The 26,168-nt window shown below is 40.0% G+C and overlaps 1 protein-coding gene across 2 annotated transcripts in view; it reads left to right on the top strand.

Moving 5' to 3' along the window:
- TLK1 (tousled like kinase 1) overlaps positions 1 to 11,078 on the top strand; it is a 70,045-nt gene extending 58,967 nt beyond the window's left edge. For both annotated transcript variants that reach the window (XM_061453266.1, XM_061453274.1), the window contains exons 14-21: positions 669 to 750; positions 1,032 to 1,123; positions 1,210 to 1,299; positions 1,990 to 2,159; positions 3,306 to 3,441; positions 5,930 to 6,041; positions 6,332 to 6,439; positions 9,332 to 11,078. In XM_061453266.1, coding sequence (XP_061309250.1) covers positions 669 to 750; positions 1,032 to 1,123; positions 1,210 to 1,299; positions 1,990 to 2,159; positions 3,306 to 3,441; positions 5,930 to 6,041; positions 6,332 to 6,439; positions 9,332 to 9,508 — 967 coding nt within the window. In that variant the 3' untranslated portion in view covers positions 9,509 to 11,078. The remainder of the gene's footprint in view (positions 1 to 668; positions 751 to 1,031; positions 1,124 to 1,209; positions 1,300 to 1,989; positions 2,160 to 3,305; positions 3,442 to 5,929; positions 6,042 to 6,331; positions 6,440 to 9,331) is intronic.
- The last annotated feature ends 15,090 nt before the right edge of the window (positions 11,079 to 26,168 follow it).

The following is a 26,168-nucleotide window of genomic DNA, read 5'->3' as shown; positions in this document are numbered from 1 at the left end:
GTAACAAAAGCAGCAATGGAGAGGGAAGGTGATGAGGTTCACAAAAATGGCCTCACTAGAGGCATACGTTTAGTAGAAGGACTAAAAAAATGTGAATCTGAATTTGAGTGTGGTTTTAAAAGAATTGAGCTACTGGTCAAGGATGCTTTTGATTTGAGTATGAGCAGATATTCAGTCCTTTGGTGTGTTTCCCCCATCTTGCTGTTAACTACTTTGTGTTACATGGAATCCATTTTGTTAAAAAGGGGCAGGCTTATACAACAGGTCAGTCACATTCCTCCTTGTCTGTTCCAAAAGGCTGAAGTCTAAGGGTTCTCTAAACTTTGGTACAATAAAGAGAGAACCCTTCTATCAGATATTTGAATTTAAGGGTTTTTTCCTTACCTTCATAGAAATGGAGAAAAATAACAAAAAAGTATGGCAGAATCGACTGGTTGGATGATGGTATTGTGATATTATTTGTACACTAAATAGCCAAAAGTCACTGAAATTGGCTAGTTGTACAGTTGTGCCATAAGGTTACACAGTGTTCAGCGTATTATATATAATATACGTATATTGCTAGTAAAAAGAAAGCTCTATCTGAGGAGTAATACCAAGAGGTTTACATTTTAAACTCTATTTGTATACCTTACATAGAATTATTTATTTTTTTTTTTTCTTTCGAGGTTTAAAGATCACCCCACGTTGAATGAACGGTATTTGTTACTCCACTTACTTGGCCGAGGTGGCTTCAGTGAAGTATACAAGGTAGAGTGTGTTGGGTCTGCTAAACCTAATGTTTGAACCAGATACATTTGTACACTTAGTTTCTGGGAGAGTTAAAGGATCCAAATAGGCAGAATGATTGTACTGTGGTATACTCTTTAAGCACCGGTTGAGCAAAATCTGATTAACCCGTGGAGGGAGGGAGCATTACAATAGACTTGTCAGTAGACCTGTCAGTTACATGCCACTTTTTTTCCTCTATTTGGTGTTATTTTTATCATCTTTGGTTGTAATTTTCCTATATTCGTGGATTTCTTTTTTAGGCTTTTGATCTTTATGAACAAAGATATGCTGCTGTGAAGATTCACCAGCTTAACAAAAGCTGGAGGGATGAAAAGAAAGAAAACTACCACAAGTAAATATTAATGATTTACGCTTCGTATGTTAAACTGAATAGCGTTTTATTGATTGTGGAAGGTTAATGTATCCATTTTCTTTTAGACATGCCTGCAGAGAGTATAGAATACACAAAGAACTGGATCACCCCCGGATAGTTAAACTATATGACTACTTCTCCCTGGATACAGATACGTAAGTACATAAAATCATACATTTTCCAGAAGTTGGCAAGGATTTTAGTACTGTATATTAGATAAACAGAAATGAAGAGCATTTGAACAAAAGTAGCATGTTCTTGCTTTCAGCCAAAGTGTTTAGTCCTTAAGGGGACTTTAGAAAAACCCCACACTAGTTGTAGACACTAGTCTCAGCTGACTATTGCAGGCCTTCTATAAAGTGATGAATACACTGTTTTGCAACACGTCCTGAGGGTGAAGGGGGTATGCAGTGCTGTAATGTTTTGGGGCAGGGCAAGGGCTGCTGCATCTTAAAGTTTCCAAGAGTAAATGGCATCAGGAGTGTTACTAGCCTAAGCTAGTAGTATGGTCACTGGGCTGCATCTCTTTGCATGACATTGTGTTGCATCTTAAGGGAGTGAATTCATTTTTCTATTGAGAAACATGCCTGCATAAGGTGAGGTTTTATTAACTTAACCTCTCATCAGTATGGGTACATTTTATCTTTTGGTGAGTATGAATGTTCTGACTGATGTTAATTTTCATAAAGCAGTAGTTACACCATGTGTTCTACTAACAATTTCATTCATATAGTTTAATATTCAGGCAGCCATTCTTAAACTTCACAGTATCAAACTAGGTTGTCTCTGTTTCTGATTGTGCAGTTTGATACGTTATTTAATTTTGTCTCTGAATTCTGCCCTAGGTTTTGCACGGTGTTAGAATACTGTGAAGGCAATGACTTGGATTTCTATCTCAAGCAACATAAACTGATGTCAGAGAAGGAAGCTAGGTCCATTGTAATGCAAATAGTAAATGCACTACGGTATCTCAATGAGATCAAGCCCCCTATTATACACTATGATCTTAAACCAGGTAAATGAGGAATGTTACAATTGAAAATGTAATTATTTTTTTTAGTCCTTTTGTTTGTAATTCATGTCTGAACATACCAAAATTATCTTCTGTGTGTCAGCCTTACTGTAAACAGCCTTTCTTTCTAGCTTTATTGCCAAAATAATGTCTTTTCTTTGAAAAAAAATATTTGCTGTAACTTTTCTACTTTGTATTATTTTGATTCAAATTTATAGGAAAAAAATCATACAGCAGCATATAGATGCATACATTGGTATTTAGTAATATAACCAGATAATATCGTTAGTTGGCTCTCCTCTCTGATCATTGTGGAATGCTGATGTGTAAATAATTTTTCCTTTATGTGTTTCATAGTTTGTAAAGGATTTAAATAGGTATTCAGTCACTTTCAGCATCTCAATGTAAGCACTTCAAAGCAGGACTTTACGGAAGTTTTCTTTACAATGAATAACAAGCATTGTCATAAGTGATGTATTCTGTTTTCATTCCATGGTCTTTGATTTACCACCTTACATGAAAGATGCTTGTGTTCTTCATGTACTTTAATCTGCTACACTTCCAAGAGTGGTATTTGTAATGTAACTCTTAATGCTGGCCTGTTTGCTTCCTGCTATGTAATAAATAAGATTCATGCAGATTTCTCTAACATTATTTAATTGTACAGAATGTATTCTTAATCTTGTAAATCTTTTTGTTCTTAGACTAACTTCATCAGATAACTTTTATATCAAGAAATTTTACTTTACCACAGCTAATCAATTTCTTGGCACAGTTTTATGGCACGCGCAAGCCCTGAAACCTGTAGTGTAGGATTTGTTCTGGGTAGAAAAATATCAAAACTTCATTGTAACTGGTATCCTGCTATGTGTCTTTTTGTGTTTCCTCACTACATTTTGGTGTTTCACTGTCCAGCCAGCCCCCAGCTGAGGGCGCCAGTTCAGATGATGATAACCTAGGGAGTTCCTGAGACTGCACTGAAATGTGTCATAGTCAAGTTACTCTAGACTCGAGGATATAAAGATGATGTAAAGTTGTCCCTTACCCTCATGAAGTTAGATATTCCTGAAAATTGAATGTGGTTGTGAAAATAAAGCATTCTGTTAGCTTTTTTGAGGTAATTATTTATTTTCCCCCCTTCCTGGATAGGTAATATCCTTCTTGTAGATGGAACAGCATGTGGAGAAATAAAAATTACTGATTTTGGCCTCTCGAAAATAATGGATGATGATAGCTACGGTGTGGATGGAATGGATTTAACTTCACAGGGAGCAGGAACTTACTGGTAATACCTGGTTCGATTTTGCTGTTCATGTTTCATAAATGCTTTCTTACCAAGCCAATTTGGAGAGAAGGCTAGCATTAAAATCCATTAAAATGGATGGCAATCAAGACTTTTGTGAAGTACTGTGAATGTTGATACTCACAAATGTTAGAATGGTAACATAACAAGTAAGGTAAGAGAGTGTGAGGGTGTGTTGTTTATTTTTTTATATATATAAAAATATATGGAGAAGATCACTATGATTTAGCAACATGGTTTCCCTCAAGAAGCAGGTGTTTAATCTTCAGCTGCAGGTGGTTGAAGATGTTTGACAGAGCTATGATGATTAAGTGTGGGTGCTTAGTCCTTGGGGATTTTAGAGCAGGGATTACCAGCAGGTAATGTCCTTAGGACAAAAGAGTATCCACTCTTCCATCCTAAAGGTTAATGACAGCTCAGTAGCTGTGATTTGTTTTCTGTGTGCACTTGCTTGCTTGTCCAAAAACCTGAAGTTTTAGAGCTGTCTAGGGAACAGGAATGACAATAAGCTTACAGAAAAACTATTTCTAGAATTTGCTTTCTAAAGATGCAGATCCTTCATGGCACAGCAGCTCTTTCAGCTGCCGTGGTAGTTATGCCAGCTTATATTGGCCAGGTTACTATTTGTGAGTTCATTTGTTCTTACTCTCCTCGTTCTTACTCTCCTCATTCTGCCTGTAGCAAGGTCAGAGTCAGGAGCTGAAACCTAACTAAACAGAGAAGCCAGTGTTGTTCCCATGTGCTCTGCAACTTTTCCTATATTCGGAAGTTGCACATAATAAAGCTTTTTCCTTTTTCTTTGGATTTTTTAGAACAGCAAACACACATACTCTTGCACAAGTGCAATGTGCACATGCTGTGAGAAGATGATTGTTCAAGTTGAACCATTTTAGAAGTGTTAGGGTTTTGTTACTCTTTTTAATACTTTACCTATATAAAGACCAGTTTATTGTACCAGTGTATGTAAAAAAGTTTCAGGCTTTGGATTTCATTTAAAATGCCACAGGCATTAGTGTTGCTGTAAACTAAGACATCAAAAACAGTCTGTGACCATTATGGGTTCATGATGAATCTCTGCATTACTAAATCATAATTCCTGTGAGCCCAAAATCTTCTTTAAAAAAGGCAGTATTTTGAATGAGATTGAGGTGGGGACGAGTCTCTTCAGAGCATATTGCACAAACTGCCAGCACCATAGTCCTGGAAGGGATTTCCTCAGTCACTGGATCCGGTACCTGCCTTTCCAGATAGTCAAGTCACATAATCTCTTTTGTAAACTTAAAGACGTTTGTATTAAATTTAGTTAATGTTTTGTCCCCAGTAATCTGATTTGAAGTGTGTTCTGTAACCGCAGTTCTCTGATCATTAGAAACCTAATCCTCTCATTTACGGACTGTGTTTATTTGTGGCCAGTTTATACTTGTTTGTTCCTGTGCCAACACTGTCCTTCCTGAAGTAGGCTGTTTCCTTTCCTCGTACTTTCCTCTTGATGCTTTTCTAGCCTTCAATATTTTTCCTTGAATTTCTCTATTCTTCAGATCATTTTAGTAGCTTTCTTTGCACTTGCATCTCTTTAAGCTCATTTCTCTTGATTGTTGCAATCAGAATTGTACACGAGTATTCCGGATGAGTTTTGTGATACTGTGTGAAATTCATATTTATGTTGCATTCTTATCTCATTTTTCTCCTTACTCCCATTTCTACAAATATTTCTTCAAAATTTCTTTAAAAGCCTTATATGCTGTTGATGAAAGAATGTCTGGTCTGTAGATAACTCTAATCGCTTTTATGCCTTTCTTGATTTTAGATGTTACAGTCGATAATACATGACTGCCCCCACATTGATATGCTTGGGAGGTTTTATTTGTTTGTTTGTTTTTAAGGATGTTCCATTTCACCAGTTCTTTTGTAATTCAGGAGTGCCACAGGAACTCCCACAACTTTCAGCTCTTTAAGTATGGCTTCCTGCAGATTATACGAATGGAAATACCAATCACCTTTGTCTACTATATACACCTCTCGTTAATGTCACTATTCTTACTAAAAACTTAGATAAAAGGGTCTTTAAGTCGTATCTATATTATCTTTGATTCCTAACCAGGCCTTGCACTAAAATGCTCTATATGGCTTTCATCTTTTCTTGCTCTGATAGATGGAGACAGTTCATATTTAACCTAGGATTCCAATTAAAACAAAACAAAGAAAGGTGATAATGAGTGATTTAGGCAGAGAATATTGGTATTTGTGCTTCTGTGAAATAGACCCTCTATTTGACTGACTATACAAAAAGCTGTCATGTCAGTTTTGATGGCTGTGCAAAGTGTTGGAATGTGGATCATAAGGCAGCTGTACAGTTGTCAAAAGATCAGAGATGTGTATGTGAAGTGTTTGCATAATTTGGTATTTGAGGAAGTTCTAGTGATGCCATACATCTACTTGCAGACATTGAGATGCATATTTTGTTTTCCAGGTACCTGCCTCCAGAGTGTTTTGTAGTTGGCAAAGAGCCGCCAAAGATTTCTAATAAGGTTGACGTATGGTCAGTTGGAGTAATCTTTTTTCAATGCCTTTATGGTAGAAAGGTAAGGAAATCTTTCTTTGAAAATTGGAGGTTTAGTGTAAATGCCTGTTACCAGTAGAATGTGAATTATACTTACAAAGATGTGAATCTACATGGAAAATTACTTGTGTTACTTTTTGGTGTTGTGCATTGATACTGCAAGAAATGTAGAAGATCTTGACTGAAACTTCTTATTTACAGAATGGCTAGCAGTTTGTATTAACACTTCAGCAACTTACTGCAGCATAAATATTTATGTAATCAAAGTAGTTGGATATCTCTCATGAAGCAAATAATGTGCTTATTTTTCAGCCATTTGGCCACAATCAATCGCAGCAAGATATCTTACAAGAAAATACAATATTAAAAGCCACAGAAGTTCAGTTCCCTGTTAAACCTGTTGTAAGCAATGAAGCTAAGGTAACTTTTCATATGATCTCTGAGTAACAGTTAAAACATTCATCATAGAGGATTCTGCTGTAAAATCACTGTTACGAATGCTATGGGACATAGTAACTAAACATGTAGGAAAACATAATTGAGAACTAGTATTTTTATGTTTTTATTTAAGAAAACTTATTCTGGGACTTCTCAAAATCATGTACTTCAAAGTGAGCCTATATATATTCCAGAAATTTGCAAGTGGTTTTAAAGTAGGCCGCCTCAAAAATTGTCTGCTTTGCTTTTACCCAGAGGATCCTGGTGTCTCACTCAAGCTGTCTCACTACAAATTCTTGTGAAATACTGATGCTAACAGCAACAAGCTCTCTGAAAATAGTGAATGTTATTCTCTTCAGCTTTACTGGCTTGAAGAACTATTTGACTGCCAAATACCTAGAGTACATGGCTGCTAACACTCTTCCCCTTGAAAGGTTGTAGTATGTGTGTGTTAACTGAAAGCTGAGATTAGAAATGTAAATTTTTAAGGTTAGGAATCTTATAAAATACGTTGATGGCATAAAGGTGTGGATGGCCGTTTCCTGAAAAATGTTATTTTGAAACATCTGCAGTATCAAGCTCATCTCTCTCATCTCTGTAGACTAGTTGAAACAAATTAAGGTGGTTTCCCAAATGATTGTTGCTGAGAGCATCCGTAACACAAATCCAGTTCTCTGAATAAGGACAAAAACATTATATATGTTACTTGTTTGTAAAAGCGTCCCAGTTTTTGAAAAATGTATTCATGGCCAGATGCAGAAGAGATGCGCTCATTGAAAAAAATGCTAAGATGATAGAACTCCTGTTCAAATTTCAGCAACTAATTGAACATACTTAGATTTGGGACACATGCTGAAAAAATGCTAGGAATGTTAAGACCTAGCTTCTGAAGATTTAAAGGAAAGGCAACCTGTTTCTAGAGGCTGGAACCTCCCAAGAAAATAAGTTTTTTGGATACATAAACCCACTGTTAGAATTTGTAGTACTTTTCCATCAGTTATAATTTCTAGAAGTAATGTTAGTGAGTTGCATAAGGTTATGAATATTTGGTGAAGAATTGTACTTCTTTTGGTAGAATTTTCTGGTTGCTTTTTCTTGGGATTTCACCCCTGTTTGGAAGAATTGTCTTCTTTGAATGCATTTGACAGATACACATCATATAACTTCATAACATTGCATGTTAACAGTTTATAACCCTGTCTTTTAACTTTGTGTTTCTTTGTCATTAGGACTTTTTCTTTAATATTGGGAAAGAGTAGACAAGAGTAGACAGTGGAGGACTGGCAACTTTTATTTTACGTTCTCTCTTGTTTGTTTGAAAGACTAAAATAAACTTTCAGTATTCTTCACTCTTACTAACATTGTCACGATAGCTGTAAGAGAGGGAAATTATTCTCTAGTGGAAATGCTATAAAACAATTTCAGACTAACTTGTAAATTCAGACCATTTATGATGACTCTGTAGAATCCAAATTGTCTTTCAGATTTATAGGCCTGGCGCTTGGAAAAGAACAGCTTGTAAACTGAGATTCTGATTTGGAAAACATGGAGATGAAATAAATATGAACCTGAAATGACATTGTTAGTTTGTTTCCAGACTGTAACTGTCCTTTGATCCCCCTTTTTCCTTTTTTGTGCAGTGTTCTCCTTCTCATTGCAGTAATGTGTCTACAGTGTCACAGAAGCATGAAGTCTTTTACAAACATTTTAGACACAAACTTACTCTGAGGATCTTGCAAACAGCTCTTAACAATTCATTTGTTGTGAAGGATTTATTGAGAAGAATTTGGTTAAAATCCATAATGTCCGTGAACATCTGAATATATATTGAAAGATGTGCATATTTTTATTTTATGCCTTGCTCATGCTGGATATATAAATGATAGAAGTAAATTCTAGCAGGATTCTTTGGAGGCTTGCATGACAGATTTTTTTCCTTTAATCTCCTGCTTTTAATTGGAGCAAAGAACAAACAGCTGAACAGATTTATCAAAGAAAAGATTTGCAATTCTTTTAAATTAAGTCCTAAATTAAGTAATGACGTGCTTGTCAGTTCTGTAGTAATAATAAGGATTTTCTATCATTAAATGTTGAAGGCCAAGCTCTCAGGAGACCTAATGTTCTGTTTATGCTAGACAAGACTTGACAGAAACTTTCAGCATAAACTGATTGGCATACATTGTATGGACCTAAATGCAGGATAACGTAGTGTCTCAAAAACAGTTCTGAAGCTAGCTACAGAATTTGTCAGTTGATGGGATTGAGTTTTTTCTGGGAAAGGAGTTCCAGCTAGGTAGTGCTTCTTAATAGTCTATTAGTTATTTAATGCCAATTGAAAATGGCAACCACCATTGTGAAATTTCACATTTTGCTTTATTCCATCGTGGTACATGTGGTAATGCTTGGTTTCAGAGGTCAGCTAAAGCATTAAAATTCTGTCCCTGTATCTTCTGTGTACTCTTCATCTGCTGCACAGCTGAATGGTGTTAGAAGCTCCGTGGAGCTCCTTTCTACTTTTTCAGTCCTCTTGACATTTGCTTCTGGTTTTCACTAAGCTGTTCAGGGATAACACATGCAGAATTCTAACTGTGTGATATGCTAATATTTCACTTGTAAATGCAGTTCCTAAATATGGAAATAACTGTTTTAAGTGTAATTATATGAAGCCAATTAATTTGCTGGATTTTGTGTGTTTGTTTGTTTGTTTCTTCAGTGATGTTACATTTTTTCATGGTCTCAGTAGCAAAATGTTACACTGTCATTTGAATTGAATTAGATAGGAACAAGAGTTTGTACAGGAGGACATGCATATTTGCTTGTAAGCAGATGTAATTATTTGGAATGGAACTGTAATTTTTTGTATTTCTTTCCTAGGCCTTTATCAGACGCTGTTTAGCATACCGAAAAGAGGATAGATTTGATGTCCACCAGCTGGCTAATGATCCTTATCTCCTCCCTCATATGAGGAGATCAAACTCTTCAGGAAACTTGCATATGACTGGGCTAGCAGCATCCCCTACACCACCTACTTCAAGCATTATTTCGTACTGAAATTCCTCCAACCAAGAAATGGCATTATACCTTTGTGTAGTTTCCAGATGCAGACTTGAGCTTGAAAGCATTTGAGTGTTTTTACATAGGACAAGTTTGATAACTGTGTTTTCAGACTGAAGTCCTCCTACATAGTGTCATTTGTATGATTGGAATGGATCATGGACTGTGAATAGATGTACCCTTCTGAGAAATACTTTTAAACATTGAAGGATGACACTGCCTGTTACACACTAACAGGTATATTGTGTTGAAGACTGAAGAAAAGGATTTTAGTTTTTTTTCTGGGGAACATTGTAAATAATTTTTTTAATACTTAAAAGTACATTTGGTTGATACTGGAAAGTTCTAACATGAAGGGTAGTTTTTCATTATTTAAATAAAAAAGGGTAGTGAACCAATTTGAAAACAGGAAAAATTCCGTGCCTGATTATAAACTAAATAAACTGCCATCTTTCCAAGACATTGATCTTTTGAAACCAAAGTAAGGAGTGTGAGACAGTTGAAGATATGTTCTGTGTCAGATTCCGCAGATAAAATTGTAGTATTTTATTTGGCAACTCAGGCTTGTACCTCCAAAAATGTGGTGGTGTTTCACTGAATTTAGATTGGAAGGGTGATATGGAATTCCTGGTACTTACTTCTCAAGTAGATTGCTAATTTTGAAATCTGCTCAATTTTCTAAAAAAACTATACTTGCTGTGGTATTGAAACTTGTGAATCTTTCCAGACTTCTGATACAGGCAAGCAGCAGTATGAAACCAAATGCAAACAGGTCATGTATAACGTTCTATGCAGGAATAATGATAAATTCCCTTCTAGCTCTATTGTAAATTGTTGTACAGATGTCACATTTTCAGTTAAGTTCCAGCAACTTATTCCTGTACAAATGTTTAAAGTATGGCTTTTTCTAATTGGATATTGTATTTTTTTTAAGTCTCCCTCAAGGCGCTTTTAATTGCTGCTAAATGACGTTGCTTTTACTTTTGCGAAAGAATCAAATGACCTCCTTAAGGTGCAAGTCAACTGAACGTTATTGAGAGATTAAGAGTAAGTAATTCATTAACAATCAAGGCATGTAAAACAGATCTGTGTTGGCAATATACAGTACAGTTCTCTAAGCCGGTTTATTGCGTTCTCGACATGCAGGGCGCATCGATACTAGATGTAGAAGTTGCTCATGGTTATTCTCTCTTTCTGGAAGTTCCTATCAACAAGGAAATGTTTCTTGTACAGATATTTTAAAATGTGAAACATTTTCTAACTGCCTTGTATGGTAGAAACTTACTTTTCAGAACAGTGTATCTCTCATTCACTATTCTTTTTACTATCCCATTCTTGATGCTGAATACCTATATGTAATTTTGTCCATGTTGCAGAAAAAGGAGGCTGTATTACCACCGGTTTTCATTTAGTATTGTACAGTTAAACTGTTGCTCTTGTTTCTGATGTTGCAAGCCATTTTGTTTTCATTGTATATAAAGAAACATTAACTGTCTCTTTAAGATGCTGCTGAAATTGTAGAGAATGTAGCCAAAACAGTAATAAACAATGACAGTTGAAATTTCAAGGTTTTCATTGTGTGCCTTTGCATTTCAACCAGGGTGAATCAGCTCACCACATCGCTGAGCTACACTTAGCTATTTAAAGCAAATGCTCTTCAATTACAAACAAAAAGCAATAATAATTAAAGTTACATTGGAGGTGTAAGTGAAGGATTCCATGAAACTTGAATCTGTCATGACACATGTCATAATGGAGTAACCAAAGCATCTTTTCACTGAATAGACCTCACAGAAACAACTTAAAGTATTTCAGCAGGTCCTTCTAGAGTTATTTAACTGCGGAATAAGATTAGCTCATAGAATAAAATTAGACTCAAATACTCTTTCTGCCTTATATTCATCAGAGTACTGGGACTGCATCCCTTCCATCTTCCACAGTGTGAGACCAGGTCCATGGTTCAAGGGAGGAGAATGTGCCATAGCTGTAGGTTCTCATTAGATTTCATTCATTGTTTCTCTGCGTGTCAGTATTGGAAGTTAAATTGAAGAATCTGTTATGGTTACCCCTAGTAAACGGAAGTTTGGCAATGTATTAGAGAACTAAAGTAACTAGAAATCTTACAGCTACCTAAAAACTAAGGGGCTTTATGCATTGCACTAATTACATGCAGACTTGTTTTTCCTGTTGTTAGCATCTGGGAATAGGCTGTTGTGGCCAAGTGCATGGCACTTACTCCAGCTTTACAGGTACACATTTCTGAAACCTAAACCATCACTTTAAACAAAGTTTCTTGTAGAAATATGCGAAAGAAAAGGAGAGTCACCATTTCATGTTTTGAATCATAGTTGGAGGTAAAAACCTCCAATACACACAGTGATGTTTGTGTTAGCATCTTACAGTATTGTTAATAGAAATTCCATATCCCCGCATGGACTCATTCTGTGATCACAAGAAGACATCTGAGTTAGTGTGTTTGGTGCCTGGTATTCAGCAAGTTGTGCTTGGGATAGAAGTACCCTAGAGACTGAGTCCAGATGCCCAAATTACTGCTGCTTGTGGAGCAATGCTGATCCACACCCAGGTAATTGATGCATTGGTGGTTCAGTCTGTATTTCGTGCATGTTTTACTAACTTAATCATGTATCATCCATCACTAGATGTCCTAAGCTCTCTTGATTTAGCAGCAGCTAGACAAAAGGAATAAAGTTGAACCTCATCAGGCAGGTTTTAATGAACCTTGGAAACAATGGGCTTCCTGTACTTGAAACTCATAAATACTTCCAATTTTCTGCATTTCATGGAAGGTGCTAAAATACTACACTGCTGTATAATAAAAGCCCAAACTACATATGAAACAGGTGACTGTAGGGTAAGTTCTGCCCTTTTAACTATGATTGTAGCACTACAGGTCATTGCAGCAAGAGCGAGCAATGTTCGGCTTGTTTCTGGAAAACAGCTGTGTTTTGTTGCACTGTTACTTATGTTTGCACTGCAGTTGTTCAGATTTCAGTGAACATTCTTCTCCCTTAGCTGGGTCTGTGCTGGTTGGTAGGTACCGTTTTCAGGGAGGCCAGTTACTGTTTTAGTTTTCTAAAGAGTGCTTTTAACACAAGAGGACTGGAAGGGCATCTCCTTGCTGGCTAGCTGCCCAAGGGCTATTGACTGCACACACTTTGCTATGAGCAAACCGCTGCATTAGAGAGGCTTTCAAAAGCCCACAAAGCTGGGAGCCCTCTCAGTATGCAAGTCACGGGCGTGCGAGGTGCCAAGCTGCTGCTGGACCCTGCACAGAGGTCAGGGGCTGCTAATGGTGGCCTGAGCAGGTGACTAGCTAAGTTGTGTTTAAAAGGAAAGCATGCCCTGGGTCTGAAGCATCCTGGGTGCTCCTGCTCCAGCTTCAACATCTTTCTGTTGAGGAAACCACAGGTCTGAGGCGGGGCCACCAGCCCTGTCTTCCCCAACCCATCAGCTCCGGTTCTGGGAGCAGGTGCAAGTGCCCAGCCACGCTGCTGCTCCAGTCCTGCTCTGGATTGCAGTTCCGCTGGGGCTGAGGCTGCTCCTCTCACAGCCCAGAGGAGCTGCGGCAGCTGAGGGCCCTGCTGGGCAGGTGGTGGCAGCCACTCCCTCCTTACCCGCCACCGTATTTTGTGCAGAGGGCTGGAATAGTGAGGGACGCTGGGTGAAGGGGCCACCAGGAAGGGTGGGAGGTGTCTCTGAGACACTTCTTTGTCTTCAGAGAGCCCCAGGACTTGCTGGTCTTCTCCAGAAGTGGGGCATTGTGTTGGGAAGGGGGACTGGGAAGCCTGGCCCAGTGTGGGGCCTGGGCAGGGGGTTGGGGCAGCCTCTAAATTCAGAGGCAGAGCAGTAAGAGTCTCCCAACTTAAGTGTCTAAACCAGTTCAGACTCTCAGTTGCTGTTGGCTTTGTATGTTACAAATACATAACAGCTGCTGTCGGAGGGAAGACCCTGGTTTCGCAGGGAAGGGGTTCCTGGCAGCACCGACTAATGGTGTTTCACCATCATGGACTTGCACTCTGTGTGCAGGCCAACCCACCATGTCTGCTGTCACATCACCCAGGCCAGGCACTGTCATTTCTGCAGTCCCAGCCCACTCCTGCCGTGGGCTTTGAGGTGTAAATACCTCTCCTGAGGACTGGTGCGTACCCAGCAGCCATGGATGGTAGAGTGAAGAACTGTGTTGCGTTTCATGGAGAGGTAAGACTGCAAATGCTTTCAAAGAGATCATGAATAACCCAACAATTTCATATGCCTGTGACCACTGGCTGATGAAAGGAGACTAATAAGATAAACGGAGCTCCCCCTGCGTCACCAGCCTGGGGGCCTGGTGTTATGTACCTGCCACCTGAGCCCAATGTGTTTCCAGGTGCTCTTTCCACAAACCAAGCAGGTTTTACTTGGTCCTGAATGCTTACAATGCAAGGGTCCCTGAAAAGTTGTCTGGGGCATTCCAGTACCCAAGTTTGGCTCCAGTTTACTTTTATCCTGATAATTTTTCCACCTTATTCTTAAAGATGCCCATCAGTGGAGGCTACATTACTTATCCATGCAATCTGCTCCAGTTTTTCGTAGCATCCTTTCTTGCTGCTTACTAAGCCTGTTACTTCCAGTCCTATGCATTATGGCTTACTGTGCCCCCTCCATATATTTAATTTTGAACTTCATGCATGTTTATTGAGTATCCTTCAGAGTTAAGATTATTATCCTCTGAACAAGTGAGACCTTCACATTATCTATTTCAGATATTCAACTCCTAACACAATGTTAGGGAGACTTACTGTTGAAGAAATTACTTTTATCTGTTTTGCTCTAAGTAATTGAGTCACCTTGAGATGTTTTCATTGTGCTATGTTTCCTAAACCAGGAAAATTCTGTGCTTAAATCAAGGGAAAATGTTTTCCCTCAAATTCTCATTTTGTACCTAGTGACTCTAGAGCTAATCAGGTGCCATTAAGAAATTACATGATGTTTGAATTTCAGAATCCCCTGGTGCAAATCTGTGGGTATCTTCTGTGCATCACTAAAACACATACAGGGACTTTCTGTTTGAAAGCAGATGGAGATCAGAACCACATTTGCTATATCCTCAGAGGTGTGCTACCATCAGACCAGCAGGTCAGCTACTAACGTAAGGAATTTCTTGCTCCTGTGTGGAAGCTGTGCTGTGGTATTCAGCAAAGCACAGCTTTGCAGCTCACTGAAACAAATTTTTCCTGGTAGGAGAATGCCATGGCCTCAGCCCCAAGCTCAGTACTGTTTCTTACTTTGGCAGTTGTGCTTTCAGTGCAAAAGACTATAAGCAGTCACTGGACATCACCCTTGTGTTTGCTGTTACTCTCGGGAAACCTGTTTACCCATACAGAGGGTTTGAATTAGTTTTGCAGGTGGCCTGGGGTTGTGGCTTCAGATTATTTTTCTTATTGATACACACAGGGGTTGTGCAATTGCTCCCTTCACCTCAACTGGAAGGATGCTCCTTAGCAGAGTCATTGACTTCAGTAAGGCCTGGGAGCAGCTGTGGCTCAAAGAGGCATAAGCATGATTCAGTGCTTCAGCGCTTAGAAGTGCCTGTCAGTACCTTAACTGAATCAATACCATAGTTTATTTTTGATGCTGAAATTCTGAAATATTTATAGCTCAGGACAGAAGGAAAGGAATCTTTATGCACTTTTAAACCAGCTTCTTCTAAATACTGGCCACTAATATAAAACTGTGATTGCTGAAAAAATCAATTGTATGTGGCTTTATGAAAGAAAGTATGTTATGATAAATACTGTATATAACTATATTATGATAAGTACTGTATATATTATGTTAATGCTGTATTTAATACAAGCATAGCTTCTATTTCTTTGATGATTCGAATTGCAGGGATAAAAGTGCCACGTGCATCTACAAGTCTGTGGCTTGTATAAAATGTATGCAAAGATGGTATTTCAGAATAGTACTCCTGGGTAGGATCTGGCAATATGTATCTCCTATTGCCCAAATGCCTTTTAACCTAATTTTACATATTATCTGCATACCTTTCACTGTAATGGAGTAAGTGGAACTGGGACTTGTAAAGAAGGAAACCCTGTGATGCTTAAATATGTATCTACTAGCCCTAAGGCATTGGTCTTGCAGCTTCCAGGAAAGCTGGGCTGGTGCTTTGTCCAAGAGTCGCCAGTATGTCCGCCAGCTCCAATATGTCACCATGCAGCCATAGTCCATGATACATTCCTGAAATGTGCAATGGTAAGCAGCTGGATGGGTAACAAAGATTCCTGTAAGAACCAGTATAATGGTACAGTGACATGTGCAAGGCCTGGAGAAATATCATTTGAATACACAGATATGTATTTTGAAGCACAAGCTCTTTCCTATTCATATTCCACTACTGCTTCCAGAAAAGAGTTCTCAGTGGTCTAAATGCAAGCTAAAGCCGGGAGAGATGGTTTCTGGTGTCTTAACCTGCTGGGACACACTTGTGACTTTAAGCAGGCCTGGAAGGAAAGATGTAAAAGAGAGCTGACTTGCCATTAGCATTGGTGAGAGCTTTGCACGACAGAGCACTAAGACCTGCCCTGCTTTGTGCATGTGTGAACAGATCCAGTAGATCTTCACTTACCTTCATTGGTAAAGCAGCAGTTTCTACTGAAACTGTTGGGATTAGCAAGGATTTAGAGGATTGGAAGAAGTAAAACATGTTCCCCCGTGCTCCCAGGTTTCTACATTCTTCCTCATCTGCATGACAACAAGACCTGACAGTGGTCACCTACACGGGGCTGACTTAGCGAGAAGGTGCAGATCCTGTCATTCACCTAGGTTTGCCCTTCTAAAAAGGCACATGAAGAGTTCTTGCAAAGCTTTCTACATTTGCATACTGGGAAACTTTCTTCATGACAAAAATAATCACCCTAACTAGTACACAAATGGCTCTTTTCAGGCTTGCAGCTGTGGCTCGTTGGCAGCTGGCAGAGCTTTCATCACTGATTAGAGAACTGGAATACCTTCCTTGCATGCCCTTCTATTGCAAAGCCAGGTAAGTAGTGTATAAGTTGGAAAACTGCACATGAGCACTTGCCTATAGTGAATTTGCCCTTATTATTCCATTTGTTAAATGTCAACTCGTGTACATTCATGTGATACCACAAAATTCCCATGTTGCTTGCAGGGTTACATAAGGATATATCAGATGCTGAGCCTGATCTCGTAAATTGTCTTCTCAGAGCTATCACATATCAGGACAGTTTTATTACTGAGCTCAAACACATTCCAATCTAACAAATTAGCATATCATAAATTATCGTCCTATCACCCAATTAACAAAACCCATACAGATAAAATAGAATTACTCTCATCCTTCATCATCTGACAGAATTCTTGTGTTTTTAATGAACCTCAGCCTCTTCCACTTGTATTAATACCTTAGTGTATTGGTAAAATCAAAACTTTAATGAATAGGTAGCATGTTAAACAAAACATGGTTCAAATGGTGAAAACTGTAAAGATCAGGATTTTTTTTATCCTTATCCCAGAGACAACTACGAGGAAATCAGCTGAATTACGTTGAGATAGCTTTTCTACTTTGGGGCATGCTTTGATGTGCTCTGTTAACATCAGGCAGCAATGTGAAGGTCTCTTTTTTATTTAGTGAGTCAGGTCATGTTTTTCTCTTTTTAGGTTTTGCAAAAGATTACTTAGGTTGCAAAGGATTTTGCTAGTTTTGTGCTAAGGAGCAACACAGATGGGGCACAGAGATCATGAAGAAAAGCCAATATGGGCCATTCGTATTCGAAATTGAGGAAAAGCAAGTAGGAGTCAGCTGGGCAAGGCTCCAGACGGATGGTGTGACTGAAGTGACACTTCAGCTGTGCTCACTTAGATAACTTGCTCTATGTCCAGAACATTTTCAGACTCAGCCGCTATGCAACTGGGTGGATATAAGGTAGATTGCTATAATAGCTAGTGGCAAAGTTTTACATTGTTTCATACTCAGATATACAGAACATACACTTCCTTATAGCAGCCTTCCAGTACCTGAAGGGGGCTTACAAGAATGCAGGAGAGGAACTTTTTACAATGGTGTGTAGTGACAGGACAAGGAGGAATGGCTTCAAACTGAAAGAAGGTAGATTTAGATTAGATACTAGGAAGAAATTCTTTACTGTGAGAGTGGTGAGGCACTGGAAAAACTTGCCCAGAGAAGCTGTGGCTGCCCCATCCCTGGAAATGTTCAAGGCCAGGTTGGATGGGGCTTGGAGCAACCTGGTCTAGTGGAAGGTATGGGGTTGGAACTAGATGATCTTTAAGGTCCCTTCCAACCCAAACCATTCTGTGATTCTGATTTTATGATTCTGTGGTACAGAAGGCAAGACATGGGCACAAGGGGACAAGTAGTGGTGCCTGAACCATCACTACTTTATAAGCAGCACTTTGCTGCTCGAAAGTCAACCCAAAACCAAGGAGGTACATCAAAATTTGGCTTGCCACTGGAGATGTGAATCATACGAACTTGCCAGCAGCCATTCGGTTTCTCAGCGCCCACTAGATGGCAAAACAAGGTGATGTATTCAGACAAAGTACTGCTAAAGTACCTGACTGCATATCCCACTGGTGTGACACAGAGCTCGGGCGTGATGATATCAGAGCAGCAGATGCTGTGACTTAGTGGTCAGGACTGCTCGTCCCTCTGCGATATTGGACCAGAGCTTCTTTGCCTCCTGCAGGCAGAGGATTTAAATATTAATGACACTAATTTTCCTAGAAATTGGCATGTGGTAGCGGTATTTGCTTGGATTTGGCTGTACTTGGCTAGCTATCAATTCAACAAATACTAAGAGAAAATGGTTTCTCTTATAGCTTATGTAAAGCAGGGAGAAATAGCTTGTAACAAAGGGTGAAGGAAAACTCACCAATTCATACGTTCCACCTGACTTGAAGCAAGAGTCTTAAAATAAGAATCAGAGCTTCCAGAGTGAAACTTGACTTCTGTTTGGAGTTCACAGCAGTATTAAGTTGTAGTGTCTGGAAATAGGATCTGTAATTGTACTTAACTCTAACCATTCTGAATTTTGTCTCCTCAATTTTTGTGTTAAGCCTTAGCTTTAGGTGCTCAAGTACTACAATGATGAATCTGTAAAATGCATTAATTGATACCTAAATAGTTTGAAGCAGGATTCACAGAATATATTTATAATTAAAAATGGCTGGAAGTATTGTAATTCAGCTCTTTTGCTCTCTGCTCTGGATTTCGTTCCTATTACTGCCATTCTTGTAATTTGAAATGACACAATTACAACTCAGAAACCTTTTAAAATACCATTTTATAATTTTCAAGACACACATTTCCTTGTGATGGTCACTGCTTATGATTTCTAACATGTTATTCACAGGACATTGTGCTGACAAAGGCGAATTAATGATAGGTAGTTCTAAACTAATTTCAAATGGTGAAAGAAATACTGGTAGCTCCTACAATATACAATCTGCAACAGAGTTTTTCAGTTAAAGATATAATGCAGCAGTTAGTAAACCTCATAGCATGGCTGTTGTGGTTTAGGGCAAATAAATACCCTCTTACCATTAAAGATTTTGTATTTTTTACACAAGACAAATATTTAATACGAAAATTATCTAAGTGCTTCACAGAAGTTGATTCCTTTAAGGTGTGGTTGTATGTTAGAAGTTTCTTAATAATTAAAACCATTGTTTTGCACTTGTTTGCTCATTTGGAGGGGAAAATGCTGTCTTATAGCAACTAAAGTCACGAAGGGTGTAAGAGTTATGATGGTTTTGGTCTTGGTCCAGGGTTTAATACCTCTCAGTTTCACATTCCTAGCTGGAGATGTGATTTTTGCTGTCAGTGTAAGCCAACCCAGGACTCACCCCCGAGGCCTTTGCACACACAGCCTCCCTTGCCTCCAGACCAACAACCACGCAGCTTGTGGGCCTGGGTGAAAACGCAGTTTTCTCTTTTTGGCTGGGTTATTTCTCAGCCAGGACTGAGTTGAGCCAAGGCCTGAGCAGCACGAGCACTGGGAAGTGTGTGTGAGCAGCAGCTGGCAAAGATGGAGAGACACATCGGGAAATGGCAGCGGCTTAGCATGGTGCAGGACAGGTCTTCACTTCCAGCTCAGGCTGCCCCACTGCCTGGCTGTGCTCACTCCAGAGCCCATTGGAGGAAAAGAGGCTTCCCCAGAGGCAGGCTTACTCTCACAGCTGGGCTTTGGTGTACTGGCTTTCCAGCAGGAGGAACAGCTTTCTTAAGAGGGGCAACAGCTTTCTTAACAGGGGCAATTGCCTGGCTGCCCTACCAGTATTCTCAATTTTTCATTTTGTGGACATCTTGTCAAAGATTTTCTCCTTCCCTCCACAGTTGTACAAATAATTTCCTTCTCCAGGCACGATCCAGCAGTGTGCTGTATCCAGCTGAAACGACAGGGGGAAATTCAGACACAATACAATAAAGCAACTGGAATTTGTTTGTCGTAAACTCCAAGGGCATGTTCTCATTAAAGCAACAAGTTGTATCCAGCAGTTATGTTCTTTCATGTTTGCATTACACCCCTCTAAACTGCCAGAGATTAGAGTCTGCTTCCAGTGTCTGTGGATCACTGTTTGGTTTGACAGGGAGGAAACTTTTCAGCCAGGTCTTGGAACAGAGAGTGTTCCTCCACACAGCAGCTATTAATCCTGCCCTTGTGGGTGAAATACTAGCTTTATTCACTGACCAAAATCAGTTTGTTAAGAGGAGGGCAAGAATGCGATTAGAGATTATCTCTCACCTGACAAACAGCAAACAGCAGAGGTGCGCTGCAGCAGGAAAGCCACCAGCAGGAGATACAGGAAACATCCCCTGATAGTCAATACCATTTCCCATGGGGCCCTCAGGCGGCCGTTTAGTTTAGTGTTTCTTTTATGCCACCACACAAATACAAATACAAATACTTGGCCAAGCCAGTGCTTTTTCTGGCATATGACAGAGTCCTAACACACCGCTCATGCTGGCCTATGCTGTCCTCTGCAACATATAACAAAGAACCAAAGCTTCCTAGAAACAACCACCATCACAGCAGCCACCACAGTGATCTGGGTGCTACCAGCATTTAAGCACTCAGCTTCTGCATAATTATCTCTAGAGAGCAGAAATTACACACACACACCCCCCCCCCGTCGTTTTTAAGCATTCCCTGACTAAGCTCATGTAGGAAGAACCTGTTGTTCCAATTATTCCATATCCCATGGGCACGCAAGTGTTTATTCCTGTAGGTCCTTCATGAATTCAAGCATCTGAAGCTCATATCTAATACTGCATCTATGTTCATTACCCTTTGGACACCAAACGCTTAACCTACACCGAGCATCAGATGCCTTTGTGCACTGTGACTAAGCAATGACATCTGTTCTTGGCAGATATGTACTAATCCAGGATGCAAATGTAAAATGTTTTCCTAAGATAATAAACAATAGTTTGAGAACAGTAAAATTCTCAATCAATAGTGTTTATATGTGGTTAGATTAATTAATAGTATTTCTGAATCAAACAAAACCACTTAGAAAGGATTAGCAAAGACTGGTGCCATGTTAGGCAGCATGTTTGCACTCACTGTTCTTCTAGAAATGCTGATGATGTTCTGGAAACCTTTGTCTTCTTAGATGGATCTTCTTAACACTGAATTCCTAACCAGACTTGGTAGGGAAAGAGAGTGTTTGCTTCTCTCCTCCCCTATGAACGGCTCCATTCCCTCCTTTTGGAGTTGGCTGGTATGGAAATGCTTGTTTAAACCTCACCTTTCTCAAACTGGAGATATTCCTTCGTTAATGTTTTGGACAGCTACATTGCACATGGTCCAAGAGAAGTCTTCCTCTTGGTCAGCAAGGACCTGGATCTGGGGGCATTTTCTCCAGGGCATGAGGGAGTGTGTCTCCTTTCTTTCTCAGCTGAACCCCTTGATAGAAGACCCAGATTTAGGGCAGCTTTTTAGAATCCTGCTGCAATCTACTTGTAACTAGATTGAGTCAAGTAGTTAGAACATTTGTTACCGGGTTTGTAGTGATACACTGTTAAAGAGCTTAAAATCAATCCCAAAGAGAGATGCCTTGCGTCAAGTGCTTGACTGAGACTGGGGAGATAAGACTCAAATTCCTGCAAACTTTGATGTTCTGCATTTAAAGAGATAGACAGAAGAGAGAGAGACAGACATATAAACACCTTAATACATACACGCATGCATATTGAAAATATGCTACCTCTGCATCTAGTTGCAGTTATAGGACCCTGTAGCCCTGACTCTCTGTGTGGTCATATAGACCCAGCACTGGAAGCTGAGAAGTCAGATGAGACCTCTGGACTCTCACAGCAATGCAAATATAAGCCATTGGTTAACCACCATTTTTCACTTCTAAGGGGTGAAATGTCAGCATCTTCTTTATTTATGAATCAAGCAGACAGGTCCTTAAAACTGTTGATCTTATAGGAGAGAGACGTATTAGCTATGGAGCAGATTACAACAGTGGAAGTGAACACTTGCCCTTGTGAATTCTTATGAACTACATTTAGAATGTAAATCCAAGCATAATTAAACAGTGCTAATGAGACAGAGGGACTTATCTTCATTTGGCATATAATTGGTGTCACTGATTTCCTCGTTCATTTTTTCCTAGTTTTAAAGCTGCCTTGTTCCAGTGAGAGTTGATGGTAAAAGTTACCCTGCAGAGAGAAAGTATCTGGCCTGGAGCTTAAATTCAGCTGGAAGCCTTTTAAGGGATGCAGCTTTCTTGATAGCATCAATAAGTGAGAGCAAAGACACCTGTGACTGTGTAGCCAACAGTCAAGCAAGGCACTCTTTCTGCAGTGTAGACTTGAAAAAATGCCATTTCACAGAGTATTACAAACACCGTAAGGTAGAAGAAAAGCTCACCCCTTATTTACAGTGAGGGAAACAAAACATGGTAAGAGTTTTAGTAGTTGTAAATATATAATCCACCACTATCAACTGAGGTTTAATTTCCTTCTCAAAATATGCTCCAATTCATTCAGGCATGTGAAGCTTGCACAGGAACTCTTGGTGCCATTTTGTGGTGGTCATACTGCAAGAGGTCAGGGTGGAAGATGGTAATGATCTTGCCCAGCCTTAGTAAGTCTGAGCCCATAAGCAGAGCAGCAGCCTGTTGCTGCAACAGCTGATTTTTTTTGATAAGCAAAGGACAACAGGAACTTGCAGCAGCAGGGACTGGACCTTTTTCTTCTGACTTTGTCATAGCCAGTAGAGAAGCGGGTTCAATGTGGCAAAGTCAAGTTTACCAAAGTCCCATTTTGCTTTCCAGCTTTGGTTGGTGTCTTTGGTTGGACTTGGGATCCTCTTAATTATGTGCTACTGCCTCAAGTGGGTACAATTTTTTAGAGGGTTTAGTCCACCTCTGTTGCTTCAAACTGCATCAAAATCAACTGTTTCTAAATGGTGGCACAGTAATGGCTATGACTGTGCATTTCAGTGCTGCCCTGCATGCCAGGGTGCTTGTGCCTACCAGCTGACGAGGGTACTCAGAAGCATCTTTAGACTTTAGACCTTGCTGTGCTTCACATCCTAGTGGGAGTGCTTGCAGCCAGCTGGAATCTGTTCTCAGTGACTGCCTGTAGAAAAAGATGATTCTCCAAACCCTCCTCCCTCCAAAGTGACCACCGCTAACTAAATGCCCATCTACCCACTGAGCCAAACCAGTTCAAAAAGGAGCACCACAGTGTCTGTGAGCAGGCTCTGCTGGATATGAAGAGGGTAGAGCAAGATGAATCCCACAAAACAGCAAATGTTTTTCATCTTGCTCCAGTAATTCAGCACAGGCTTATTCTTTTGGTTGCTGAACCCAAGACTTTGTTTTGTCCTTTTCTGGAAAGGGATTTGAACCCTTCCCTGCTAGAGACTGTTATGTAGATTAATCTGAGCGCCTGGTCTAAAGTTCCTTTTGCTCAGTTTCAGTGGACCATTCTGACCGTATCATCTATAGTAAATCCCCTCCCTCTTTTTGAGGCTGCCTCTTTTGACCTCTTAGGGCTCTGCTGCTGTTGTAGGAGGTGGGACTTCCAGCTTCCTCTTCATCACTGCTTAGCCAAGCTATTCGGTCAGCCCACTGGCTTATCATTCACAGTCAATAGTACAGGTTTTAACATTCCAGGGGAAAAGATCATTTTAGAAGTTGCTCTTCACCCCCAAAATATCTTCATCTGCTTATATATTTCACAGAATGTCATGTTTGCCCATGCTGCTTTTTCACATTAATAGTCCAAGTGTTGAAGCATTTAACACTGCCTTGTGGTTGAACAGCAATGCAAAATACCATTGGTAACCAAAAGAACTGAGAGCAGCAGCCAGTACAGCTGCTCTACTTGTGAGCAGTCCCAATCCACAACCACTTGTCCCTTGAGCCCAGCTGAAAGAAGCCCTTTTTCAAAAGGAAGATTTCTCTACGGCTCAGCTGTGAAACAGAGGTCCTGACTGGCCACAACCCTCAAACTATCAGCAGCTGAAGTCTTATCAAATTTGAAAAGAATATCACTGCCTTCTGCTGCCTTAAACATAATTTTCAATCATATTCCTTCTTAACCACCTCAGCCTAACTGCTGGGGAGTCCCACTGACAGGATTAAACAGATGTTTTATTTCCTGCCAAAGGTGGGTGAAATAATAGCCACCAGCTTTCCTTCATTGGCTGCCATGTGGTCTGGAAGGGTGCCATATGCCCAGCGCTCAGAGACTGCTGCAGATGGGAAGCTGAGGGCAGTATTTATTATTTGCCTAATCAATTTAAATACTATCTTTCTTTCAGAAAGCATATTTCTAGTCTTTATGAAGAGATACGTACAGGAGTCATCAAACACCCTGCTCTAGTGAAGTGCACCTACTGTTTAAACAGCCAATATTCCCCCTGCACAGCATACACACAGCACAAGCAAAGACCTTGCACTTGAAATTGCACTGTGCTCATCAGCTGTTCTCAGCATCATAATCAGTCATAGAGGTTGTTCAAGTTCAGCCCATGCGCAATGACAACATTTTTCTATTACTGTGAATCCTTTTGAAGAGTTCTTGAAGAGAGCATGGTGCCTCTCCTCCTGCAGTCAAAAGGTGTCAGTGAGCTGCTATTTTCAAACAGCCTCTTAAAAACTGCTGCTGTGCCTTCATAGTGACAGGATGTGGTGTCTCAGGCACAGGGAAATGTCCGGGGGTGTTCTCTCCCACCGGCTGACTCATGATCCTCCCTCAGGCCAGCCCCTGTCTTCCACTGAAGCCGCAGAGTACTGAGGTGGAGCACAGGCCGTGGCTGAAGGGGGTGGGCAGGGTGTGCAGAGCACACCAGGCAGTGGATGTGTGTGCTGACTCCTACTCGTTTCTTGGAGAGTCCAAGAAGTAGTTCAAAAAGCATGGCACTCCCCATGAAAAGATGGCAAATGAGGAGTCCTAGGCAAGAGGTGACAGTAGGACCCCTCTGCTCTGTGAAGTAGCCAAGCAGAGTGCCAAATGCAGTGATTAGAAAAGAGAAAGCCATCTGTCTTCTATCCTTTAACAGCTCTCTTTCAGTATCTCTCTTCCTATATACCACAAGAAATCTCCCTGTGTTTTTAGTAACCCTTTCTAGCCTTTCTGAATGATACTACACAGCCCCATCTAGAAACGACATGGGGAGTAAGGCAAAAAGAGGAAAGGGGGAGAAATTCAGTGATGTAGTAGACAAGAATCCAAGATGCTTTCAGGCTTTATCCTAAAATACTGTGTTTGTAGTGCGAGATATGGCAGCAGTCACCAAGCAGCAAGTGCTTTAGAGAAGGGGCTAGTAACATACCAAAAGAAATCTGTGGGCTAACAGACAAGCATTGAGAGGACAGGATTCCAGGCTGAAGCAAGTAATTCTGCAAGCTGGTGAGAGACTCTGGAGCAGACTGCGCTTACGCTGAACTCCAGCAGTGTGAATCTTTCGGTACGGATGTATGAGGATGCCTCCATATGAGTGATGTGTGGAAATTTCCAAGGGGCATTTAAAAATATTTCACTCAGTTCCCCAAAGTCCTCGATATTTCACCTCAAAGTCTTCCTACTCCTTTATGATGTGTACTTTTAGGCTAAAAATATTCAGAAGCACAGTGCAATCAGAAGAACATTATTTTTGTTACTCTTTTTGTAGTTAGGAATAAACCCAGTCAAGAGCGGGTTAGGAGCATTAAGTTCCTTTTCATTATTAAGCAGTGCCCAGAGAGCAAGTGTGAATTTTGGGGTTGTTTTGGGTTTTTTTTTTTCTTCTCTCCAAATAGGTGATACTGGCAAGATGGGCAAGAAATCTGGTTCAAATAAAAATGTAACCTTGAAACAAAAGGTAATTGTTTTACAAAATCAGCCATTTCCAGTGCCCAGCATGTTACTTGGCAATACACAGACTTCCAGTTGGTTTCTATTTTCTTAGCAGTTGCAGTTGCTCTCTAAAAGGATTTTACCCAAGTACTGTATACATGTACAAAAGCATCTTCTATTGTCAGACTTCTGAGCCTTAGTAGTGTTACTGCCTAGGAGCATGCTTGTTCTGTTCCCTGTTTCATGTGAACACAAACTCACCTGAGGGCATAAACAGTGTTGTGAAATAGCTTCTTATATCTTTTTTCTTAC

Source organism: Pezoporus flaviventris, unplaced genomic scaffold, assembly GCF_033815535.1.
Source record: "Pezoporus flaviventris isolate CSIRO_AGI_PZ_B2104156 unplaced genomic scaffold, CSIRO_AGI_Pfla_v1 ptg000001l, whole genome shotgun sequence".
NCBI lineage: Eukaryota > Metazoa > Chordata > Aves > Psittaciformes > Psittacidae > Pezoporus > Pezoporus flaviventris.
Note: the sequence above shows the minus strand (reverse complement) of the source record. Positions and strands in the feature narration are given on the sequence as shown.